Raw genomic sequence first — 11694 nt, forward strand, 5'->3', positions numbered from 1 at the left:
GGGGTAGGGAGTAGGGGGGTTTCGTAATATATGATAGTTCTCGAAGGTTATGATAACAATTCTAGAGCAAAAGCGATGAGGCAGACTTGACTGAAAAATAATTCTGGCGAATTACAACATACGAGCCCAGAGCAGGTAAACGTCCTCCCTAGAACTTAGCACTACTCCACTCACCAAACTTCCTTTATTTCATATGCTGCTGTGCCATACTTTATACATGTAGAAGCAGATTAGAGAATAGAAGGATAGCTATAGAACCGTCTTACTTAATGATAGTTAGTTTTAGATTCCAAGTCCCTTTTCCCTTTTCCTATGTCTATTTTTTCCCGTTATAAAATATGCTCTTGGATTAAAATTTCTGTGAAAAAGGGGAAATTTTCTCAGTGAACTCTTTTTCGAATCTTGATTTCTGTCTTGATACAAGCTGTGTAAGCGATAAACTGAAAATATGCTACATGTAATGTTTTGAGTCCGTGGCTTAGAACTATCGGTGGGTCATGATTGCGGTACACCACGGCTAAAGTGAAAACCGTTTATTCACGTCAGTTACACACTTACTCTTAACCGTAAAAGAACTACTACAATAAATTAAATACACGCTATATGTATATTTATAGATGCAAATCCCACACGTGGGAATCACGATACACTACAATGATGGTCAGTGTGCTTTGCATGGCTCGTGAATATAATACTGTTTTGAACGACCTAGAAAGCATTTTGTTCCTATTGTCCTTGAACATAGGAACAAAAAAGTTAGTTTGAACACCTGTCTGTGTTCGGACGTTTTCCTTTGTTTCAAAGAATACTTTAAATAAATGACCCTTTCCAAGGAAACAAATACTATACGATTTGAAACTGATCAAAGGGACAGAAAAGCCAAAATTAAAAATAGTAAGACCGTGACGCAAGCCTTGTGATTCTCTTCTAGGACATCGATAAACCTAACACCATTGTAATTTCAGTAAATACGACTCTACAGACGTTGTGATTACCGTTGATACGGACCTTATCACAAAATCTATGGAAAGTATTTCAAATTACATTACAGTATTCATATATATATATTCAGTTTGTACCATTGAAAATTGATGCTACTCTATGAGATCAAGTTGACCACGAATGCTATTAAAAGATAAAAAAAAAAAACTACTAAAGAGAGGAAATACTGTGGAGATGCAATAACTTTTATCAATATTTGATAGCTGTATGGAATCAATTCCGTGAGTTTTCAGGTAGAGAGAAATTCTTTTTCAAAAGTAGAGATTAAATTCCTTCTCGCTAACCTCTGTCAGATGGATTTTCGTCTACGTAGAACTCGTCGCATATCTTCTGTTAACCCGACCTCTTGTTTGAATATTGTCAGAATATCTTTATCGCCTCGAAAAAGCTTCTGCCAAAAAAACTGAAGAAAGTTGAGGTACAGGGAAGCATTTATAATCATTAACATGAGGTCTACTATGGTCATTGGCTATGTTTCGCCATACTCCACTGTGTATAACTTGAAGGCGACCTGACTTGAAACGGTTAAAAACTTGCAAAGATTGTCCAAGACAAAAACAGACATAGTTAAACAGTAGGCACCTCTGGAAATGACTCGAAAGCCTTTTTTCCTTGAAGGCGGAAATGTAAAGTTCAACTGAAATAACAAAAGCAATGTCCATAGTTTTGAAACCACCACTAAGCATTCGACATAAATCTTCGCATGACTATTGCTGACCATGATTAATACATCATAAAGAACAACGGTACCTGTGATTGTGTTGAGAGACCAGAAGTAGGGCTTTTTGATGATACTCATGAATATTTTTTTGTTCCTTAACGGTCTTAACTTTGGTAACATCTTTGTGTTGAGTAAAAGAAGCCACACGGTGGATGTTATGATCGAGCACGCTAGCCATATCGTCTTCCAGCAGTACGGGTCGCAGTTTGATATATTGTAAACGGTAAATCCGTTGCAGTCCACACTAGTTGAGTCATGGTACAAGGTGCAGTCAATCATGAATATTGAAAACAATACCAGAGTCAATAGTCTAAACAACTGGAAAACAATGCAAAGCTGCGGAAAGTATGAGGACACCAGTGCGAAGAATCTGTTCTGACGCTAGGAAGGGAATGGTCAATAAAGTATAGAGGGTAATCAGATTTTTACATAATTTACTTTGTTAAGCATTCGTCTTTCATGTACTTGAGGAATGAAGAAGCCTCAACTGTGCTATGTTCGGTTGTAAAGCACGCAGGAAGTGGCTGAAGATTTTGCTTTGTAGAAATTTACCGCGTTTTTTGCACTTTGCGCACTTTCACCTCCCTTCTACAAAGAGCGTAAAGACTTGTAAAACTCATCAAAATGTAAGCGTCTCTCACAATATCGCTTGTAGAAGAAGCAACTAATGTTAACAATAAATACTACGAGATGGATTCTACTGTCTTTACGCTCTCTGTAGAAAATTTAAATAAAGACATGAACAGCGAAATGATGAGAATGTAAATGGTTATGAATATTCAGTTGTTAAAATATTCATAATCATTATTTTCACATTACAGTTAGTTACGCTGTGACTAGCTGCCCGGCTATGGAAAGCCATACTGGACAAAAGTGGTCGAGAATAATTTTGTCTTTCGAGATATATTTTCTATGGAGTGAATTATTTCTCGATCATGGAAAAAGTTTTCTCGATCGTCGAAAATATTTCGGGACCATCGAAAATATATCTCGAAAGACAAAATTATTCTCGACCACTTTTGTCCAGTATGGCTTTCCATAGCCGGGCTGCTAGTCACAGCGTAACTAACTGTTGTGAAAATAATGATTATGAATATTTTAACAACTGAATATTCATAACCATTTACATTCTCATCATTTCGCAGTTCATGTCTTTATTTAAATTTTCTCAGAGAGCGTAAAGACAGTAGAATCCATCTCGTAGTATTTATTGTTAACATTAGTTGCTTCCTCTACAAGCGATATTGTGAGAGACGCTTACATTTTGATGAGTTTTACAAGTCAAAACTCTACGTGGAATACAGTTCATGTCTTTATTTAAATTTTCTCCTCGCTTTCTTATCATTCATTTTACCCGTTGAAGACTGCAGTTCGGGCAATGGAAAGCTCGTAGTTTTTAATCATTTTAGCCAGAGATCGTTTTTAAATTTCAACTAACTGTAATGTGTTTACAAATTGCTTTAGTCGCCTCGTTATACACTGCAATATGCATAAGACCGACTGACTCTTTAATCTTTAATCAGCCAAGGAGAACTGTCAAAATGAACTTTTGATTTAAGCTCTCTAGTCACATGGTAGATAAGTTTAAATTTGAAAACCTCTTTGGAATACGAACAGATTAAACAATGTTTTGTTTAGTGGTCTAAAGATGCTTACCGAAGCAAATCTGTACAAGTGGAAAGATTTCTCAGTCTGACTCGAATGTTCATACACCACACCTAACTGAATCATAACGAAGCGATTGTGAAACCCATAGACAGGTAAAAACGAGCGATATAATATCCCGAAGTTTCGGCGACTTCATGACGCCATTATCAAGGGTTCAAATGAAAATAAAATTAACAAATGCGAGTTCAAGAGTTACAACTAATTTAATTTTCATTTGTACCCTTGATAATGACGTCATGAAGTCGCCGAAACGTCGGGATATTATATCGCTCGTTTTTACCTGTCAATGTATTACTAAATCTCTGTTAATACGAATTGTGAAACCCATTTTAAAATTCACTTACTTCGGGGTTGTTTTCAACACCGACAAGTCGTCCATTTTCAAAGTTTCCATTCATAGCGGAAAGAGACGATCTCTCGTTCAGCAGGCTTGTACTCAAAGAGAGTTTGTCTTCAAGTTCAGAGTTGAAATTAGTCGGAAATCCATGGCAAACAAAACGACGATCAGAAAAATAGATCCTACGAAGTCTTTAAACTGACAGGCTGAATAAAATTTCCCTGCAAAAATATCACTCTACGTCATTGCATTTCATCTAAAGCAATCTTGGCATTTCGTGAAAAGCGGAAAAAGCCGTCATGGGTCACTTCACATGTCATCAATTTTTCATAGCGTGCAACAGGTTCCTTTCATAATCGCGGCCATGTTTTGAGAGCTCAAATTCTTTGGTAGTTAGTGGCGTTTCGAAAGAGGAAAATGAATAAAAACTCGTGCACCCGGTGAAATTCCAAGTAAAGTTCAGTTCTACATTCCGAATCTATTTGGGTTTTAGTTATCGCGATGATTGACTTGATTTAACTGTCTAACCTGACTATCAGGTTCTTTAAACTCGAATATCAGTGGTTCCTGGAAGTAATTGGGCTGTGTGCTTCTTTAAGGGTCCTTTCGGATTTTTTTCTTATCTTTCATGGACGAAAATTAAATGTTAGGTAAGAGAGAGTGATATCATCTGCAGATTGTACCAACTTAGTGAATGTCCTGTCCGCTTAGCTAGAGTAGCGACTTCAAAAATTTCAGCTGGAATAATAAATAAACGTGGCGATAACGGATTTGCTTATCTGACTCCTCTCTGTTTTCAAAATAAGATGCGAGATACCATCAGTCAATTCACAAGTACTGACTTCTTCATTAAATTTCTATCCAATGCATCTGTCTACCAGTAACAAACCCAGTAACGCTTGGCGCAAACCGAAAGCATCTAAGCATGTTAAGATTAAATAGAATACCTGTCAGCGCTATAAAATGATGAGTAAACATATGTATGATACTGTTTGTTGTTTTTCTACTATCTCTGTAGCATCTTAAACTGCCGGGTCGCTAATGAATCCGCCTGCCCTAATCATAACCTGTATGGTTAGCAGATTATCTTCGATAGAGCTTTGACTATTCTTGCCGCGATTACCCTTTGGAAGCAAGTTTAATTTCTATATTAATCAAAGATATTGCTTTCCAGTTTTCTAGATCATTTCTAACTTGTCCTTTCATTTCAATAAGTATAATTTTTGGTTGTTTTTGAGAGGAGGACAATCTTTTGGCTCTCTGCAGAGGTATTTTATGAAACTTGGGACCAAGTTTTTCCCGCATCAAGGTAGCTCAAGGATGTACATCTTTATCGAGGCATTTTTATACACTTTCACCCAAAGTAAAAAAGAATGCGATTGAGCACTTTTCAATGAATGATTTCCCACAGCTTTGAACACTACTTCAGTTGAATGATGCACTCTGAGTTCTCATTCAGAGGGTATACTCGAGCTACTTTTAGAACGTTCTGCGCACATCTCCTACACGTAGCTCATCCACGAAATAATATATAATTTGAATCACCTCAACCAGGATAGAAGAACAAGGAAAGAGAAATACATATTGAGCACAGCTAATAAGAAAATTTTGCAACGAATATTGTAACCGAAAAACGATATTTTACCCGTTTGCGAATCCTGTTACCGTTGATAGTAATTACTCTTTTTCACGATCGATAATCACATTTACTACAAACTAATCAAACCACCAATGACCGAGAGTTGATTACAAATTCAATGGCTTACCATCTCAAGCTGTGGATTTCTTAAAATTAAGGAAGTTTTTTCTAGATCTTTTTAGTGTGTATAGAATATTGTCATATTGTAATTTGTGAGGTTATTGTCGACCTTAAGGACTTCTTGTGGAAAATAAACAGTTAAAGTTTTTGCCAAGCTTCGTGAAAATCCGTAAAATCTACATATCCCATTGATTCACTCGAGGTAAGGGAATCAAGGAAAAATTAACTACTGAACAACAACTTCAAGTAGAATGCTACCATTCATAGCTGCGATATAAGAAGACGCAGCTCTTCCTTTTTATGGGACAGTATGTCCTTTACTAAAGCTACTTCATAAATTCAACCGCTATAATCTAGTGGAACATATTGAGATTAAATATAACCCCCTAATGGATCTGAGCCGTTATTTAAACCTCTATTAAAACTATTTGATGATTCAGCAGTTATTGTATGAGTAAAGCATTCAGACATTATCTACCAGTATCTATTAGTGGTATCTATTCAGTCTACTAATGCTGTGACCTTTCGGTATCCTTGTGTTGTTGATTTGCGTTTTGTTCCTGCCGCGACGAACGAGATTATACTAAGAAAAGATTATTTCTTAAAAAACCGGAAGTTATTTTGACTACGCGGCAATATTTAGCCTGTTACTTTTCTGTCTTTCTCCTGTTTCTTAGAAAAGCGGAAGTGTATGGGTGAATAATCTTGATTGGCTTGTTTTAATAGCCAACACAAATTGATGTCACGTGATAGAAATAATGGCCTGTCATTGGGTGCCAAGATTAGTGTGACACAAGGTGACAAAAGCCCCGACGTAACAGTTGGAAACTTGTGGAGTTTCACACTGAAATTAAGAGCGCGCCACAATTTGTTCATAATCTTCAAAATCCGTTGACTTAAATGGCTGAACGTCGGCGTAAGAGAGAATTGAGCAATCTCCGGGGATCGGATGTAAAAGGTTGGACAAAATGGAAAAAAGCCATGGTCCCTCAGCCTGACAAAGACACTGAACCACGTGGACACGACCAAAAGGGTTTTATGTGCACAGAGATAAAGTCTGCTTTCCGTGATCAAGCCAGACACTGTGGAATTTATGAGTGGCAAGTAAAAGGAACGTTACGCAAGCAACCCGATTATATCGTTTATGTTGGAAGCACGTGCAGGAGTAAACCAGGAGCACTAAGGGGAAGAATTATGGAGTACTGCACTAATGGATCACATAAAGAAGATCTCATAAATGAGGCTCTATTTGAAGGTTATGAGTTATGGGTTCGTGTTAAAACCTCGAAAGGAAGGGATAATGCTCAAGACATGGAGAACAACCTGTTAGACAAGTACGACTATGCCTGGAACATCAGAAACAACGGAGAGATGCGAAATATACTGCCATAAGCAAGGAAAAGGTATACTTTATGATGACGATGCCTTCTCTACTGACCGCGAAGCGTGATTTTATATGTTATTGATGGATTGTTTTCTCTTTACCCAAAAACATTTATTTTCTGTTGGACATGGCTCAGGCTGGTTCCACATCAGATAGTTCAGCTTGTATATATTCCATACTTTACTTTATTAGTATGCTCTCTGTATTAGTTCCAAAACGTTGCCACATAATCGTGAAATGTAAACGATGCGATGTTGATAGAGGTTTATGTCGGCTTCATATTGCACCCGTAATTTAATAGAAAATTGCATAGTCTACGAAGGCTGTGCAAACAACCCTAAGTAATAACTGTTTCTGTGTCGGTGAAAGATATGAAGTTTGGGAGAGCTTTAAATACCTATATTCTCATTCGAAATTTGTACAAATCTCTACGAATTTTGACCCACGGTACGGTTTTATGAAGCATCTAATTTTCACATCAAGTTCAACGGTGCTAGCGCCCCCGACTCGGCTCAAAAGTGCAGTTCATTAGCCGCCGTTTTGAATAATGCTCTCATCGTACGATGGTCTTAAGTCTCACTTTGCCCGATTATTTATAAAAATATATTCGAGTGCTTCGCTCTCTTCCCGCTTGCATCAATTCCTGCTTAACATTTCATCCATTTCCGACCATAAAAAAACCTTTCGACGCCCGCTGTCCTCTGTAGTATTTGGTACTAGAAACACAATCACGAAGTACTTTTCAGTTCCTCAAAATAGTTTTATCTCACCTATTAAAATGTAACCTCTCAACATTTGATTGCATCTATAATAAATTCAAGTAGAGCGGAAGTCGAGACTGTGTCCTTCACCTCCTTGCGTCACGGAACAAAAGAACACTACCTGGCTTCCCTGATGATTGTGTCCCCCGTAAAGCCTGGTTCACATATGATCGCAGACGATCGCAGGCGGTCGCACGAATAGAACATGGTTCTATTCCAGCGATCGCCTGCGATCGCGATCGCACTCGATCGCAGAGCTGTTCACATATAATCGCAAACGATCGCTGGAATAGAACCATGTTCTATTCGTGCGATCGGTTGCGATCGAGTGCGATCATATGTGAACAAAGTTCTGCGATCATGCGATTGGAATGTGTCCAATAATGCTATGCAAGCGGCATGATACCATGACAACCAGTTGCTTATCAATTTTACACATGCGAGGATCGTGCATCATATGTATCTAATACCGCAGTCCAAAATATATGAACTTCATATATTTCATTGCATCTGATTTATCACTTTCACGGGTTTATTACGAATCAACTTAACGGCCTGCTCCCAGTTGGCTTGTTAGCTCAATTGGTAGAGCGCTGCACTAGTATCGCAGAGGTCAGTGGTTCGAATCCCGTACAGGCCTGATTTTTTTCAGGTCTGATTTTCGCTATTGCTTAAATAGCGCTATCTACTGCGAGGATCGTGCATCATATGTATCTAATACCGCAGTTCAAAATATATGAACTTCATATATTTCATTGTATCTGATTTATCACTTTCACGGGTTTATTACGAATCAACTTAACGGCCTGCTCCCAGTTGGATTGTTAGCTCAATTGGTAGAGCGCTGCACTAGTATCGCAGAGGTCAGTGGTTCGAATCCCGTGCAGGCCTGATTTTTTTCAGGTCTGATTTTCGCTATTGCTTAAATAGCGCTATCTACTGCGAGGATCGTGCATCATATGTATCTAATACCGCAGTTCAAAATATATGAACTTCATATATTTCATTGTATCTGATTTATCGCTTTCACGGGTTTATTACGAATCAACTTAACGGCCTGCTCCCAGTTGGCTTGTTAGCTCAATTGGTAGAGCGCTGCACTAGTATCGCAGAGGTCAGTGGTTCGAATCCCGTACAGGCCTGATTTTTTTTCAGGTCTGATTTTCGCTATTGCTTAAATAGCGCTATCTACTGCGAGGATCGTGCAACATATGTAATTTTACACGTGTGTGTGTTTTGACAAGATGGAAGGTGAAATCGACACGGAACAGTTTATGGAAGAAATTGGAAAATACGATTGTTTGTTCAATCGCTTTAGCAAAGAATTCTCTCTTTCTTAAGACTCTCTGCACCAAGAAGCGATGTTTCTTCTTTGATCAGGCGGCGATTCTCCGTTTAAGTAAAGACAACAGAAGCAGAATGTTAACACCTATTAAAAGTTCAGCGTCCTTTACGTTTATGTTGGTTGACTGTAGTTACATTGTATTGCCGCTGAATGGTAAACCATGGACTCGGTTGTCACAGATCACTGCGATCATATGTAAACATGCCATTTGCGATCTTCGGTTGAGTGGTTTCAGCGATCGTGCGATCGTCTACGATTATTTGTGAACCAGGCTTAAATTAACTACCGTTGCGATTATAAAAGCTGACGTTGCGAGCGTCAGCCCTTTGTCGGAGCGAATGGCGAATGGCATTCGCTCCGACGAAGGGCTAACGCTCGAAACGTCAGCTTTCATAATCACAACGGTGGCCAATTTATCATTTCAACTTTGTTGATATATTCAAATTATTTCGTAACACTCACCGACGCAGCCCCAAACAGTTTCTTTAGAAACTATCAGCCTTAAATTAACTACTGTTTCCGGAGAGCTAACAAGTTTACAATGAAATTTGCCTTTGGAGAAAACAAAGAACTTCAGATTATGCGTCGATTTTATGCATTTTCTCGCAAAAAAAATTCGATGGCTACTGATCTTAGACACTACTCGCATAGAAACTCCTCGCGAACCAAAAACTATCAGTAGTTGGCCAGTCACGCAACGCACGACAAGAGCAAAAGATGACTGCAACGGAGACTACGTGGACCTTAAATCCTCCACACCCTCACATCAGAAGGCAGATTCATCGCACCGTTCTCCATAGATTTCCAGGAGTGCAGATCAAGAAAACTTGAAAAACCATAAAGTGCTTTTTTAAGTTGGTGATCCTGGTGCTCCTTTTCGCGAGACCTTTCAGATTTCTGATTGATGGGGAAATTAGGTACTTTAGGTTCGCGGTGTAATTAAAACTGTGCCTCGAGCCAAATAATGAGTAAATAGTAAACAGAGATAGCTGCTGGGATTGGCATTTCTGTCGCGGTTAAAATCGATAATATCAAAAGGAGAAAGCCTTTATATTCTTTCATTATGTTTAACCCGCTTCTGCGTAATAAAGCCCTTCAACTTGTTAGTTTTGTTTTTTTACCATTTCAGGTCTCAGGAAATTCCCAGCTTTATCTCTTGAAAATTGTGAGCACATATACACGGGAATAATGATAATAAATATTGAATTAATTCTACAGTTATTCGAGTTTGAGAGAGGGTTTAACTAACGTGATGCTCTGGAACTCAAAGCTGTTCTGATTTTACAACCAACTGAGCCTGTAAGGTAAAAAGTACTGGGAGGTTGTAGAATTGCGATAGATATCCCATTAGATTGGAATCAAGTTAAGTTCCCAGTGCCAACTGCTTCATGAATACTTGTGTAAACGTACGTATGATGCACGATCCTCGCAGTAGATAGCGCTATTTATGCAATAGCGAAAATCAGACCTGAAAAAAATCAGGCCTGTACAGGACTCGAACCACTGACCTCTGCGATACTAGTGCAGCGCTCTACCAATTGAGCTAACAAGCCAACTGGCAGCAGGCCGTTAAGTTGATTCGTAATAAACCCGTGAAAGTGATAAATGAGATACAATGAATATATGAAGTTCATATATTTTGAATTGCGGTATTAGATACGTATGATGCACGATCCTCGCAGTAGATAGCGCTATTTATGCAGTAGCGAAAATGAGACCTGAGAAAAATCAGGCCTGTACGGGACTCGAACCACTGACCTCTGCGATACTAGTGCAGCGCTCTACCAATTGAGCTAACAAGCTAACTGGGAGCAGGCCGTTAAGTTGATTCGTAATAAACCCATAAATAGCGCTAACTAGCGCTATCTACTGCGAGGATCGTGCATCATACGTATCTAATACCGCAGTTCAAAATATATGAACTTCATATATTCATTGTATCTCATTGTGTAAACGTGTTTTATACTCTCGATAGAAATACACAGTTACCAGAAAAATGAATCCCTTTAATCAGAAGTATGAATACTGAAAGTGAATAATAAAAACATGTTTCATGGTAGACTGAAATAGAGGGAATGATAGAAATAATAGAAGGAATAAAAAGGAAACTGATACAATTTAACTATTAATTTTAACAGTAAAGCAATGACCGTATTTGGCGCAAATAGACTTCATTCATCTTAACTTTTGTCTCAATCCACGTTGAAGGGGAAAAGAGTCAACATGTTTCACGAAGGCTTATAATTCACTGGCCTGTAATGAGCAAGGAGTGGTATAGCAGGATGCACAACCTTATATCGAAACTACTGTGTACAGAAAGATGATAGGTAAAAATACAGGTTAACAATCGCCAAGGTTTGATACAATAGCAAAACCTGTTTGAAGCTATAGCGGAGTAGTAAAGCTTTTACGTCAAGATTTGAAAACAATAATTGCCAAATGCATTTTTGTTCGTCAAGCTCTTAAAAGTTTTTGTCGCATTGAAAGTGAAAAAGAATTAGAGGTCTGGTTTGTAAAGATATTTAAACACATTCCTACTGTAGGCGTTTAAAATTTCTCCGAAAGTAATAATAATAATAATAGTTAATCTTTATTGAGGATGCCAACATCACAAAAAAGTGTTTTACAGAGGGGTCCTCTAAAAGTAACTAAATAAAATATATTTACTTAAAAAATAAAAAGAAAAAAACACTTATCGAAAAATATGAAGATAAAAC

General features: G+C 38.0%; 2 protein-coding genes across 5 annotated transcripts; one reads left to right on the forward strand and one right to left on the reverse strand.

Annotated features, from left to right (window-relative positions):
* Positions 1 to 19: 19 nt before the first annotated feature.
* Positions 20 to 4023, reverse strand: LOC111326228 (uncharacterized). Of its 4 annotated transcripts, none has more exons than XM_088740976.1 (3): positions 3736 to 4023; positions 1753 to 1967; positions 20 to 1639 (listed from the first exon to the last, which is right to left on the reverse strand). In XM_088740976.1, exons 1-3 carry the CDS (start codon positions 3787 to 3789, stop codon positions 1636 to 1638), a joined length of 273 nt encoding a protein of 90 aa, XP_088597102.1. In that variant the 5' UTR covers positions 3790 to 4023; the 3' UTR covers positions 20 to 1635. The 4 variants fall into 4 exon arrangements, with proteins under 4 accessions (XP_088597102.1, XP_088597101.1, XP_088597100.1 ...); XM_088740975.1 differs by having other exon boundaries at positions 20 to 1393; positions 3736 to 4022; XM_088740974.1 differs by having other exon boundaries at positions 20 to 1393; positions 1753 to 2104; positions 3736 to 4021.
* A 2271-nt stretch (positions 4024 to 6294) lies between these two features.
* Positions 6295 to 7702, forward strand: LOC148719045 (uncharacterized). Its single transcript, XM_088741887.1, has one exon. It carries the CDS (start codon positions 6388 to 6390, stop codon positions 6877 to 6879), a length of 492 nt encoding a protein of 163 aa, XP_088598013.1. The 5' UTR covers positions 6295 to 6387; the 3' UTR covers positions 6880 to 7702.
* Positions 7703 to 11694: the final 3992 nt, after the last annotated feature.

Source organism: Stylophora pistillata, chromosome 12 (assembly GCF_964205215.1).
Source record: "Stylophora pistillata chromosome 12, jaStyPist1.2, whole genome shotgun sequence".
In the NCBI taxonomy this organism is placed as follows: Eukaryota; Metazoa; Cnidaria; class Anthozoa; order Scleractinia; family Pocilloporidae; genus Stylophora; species Stylophora pistillata.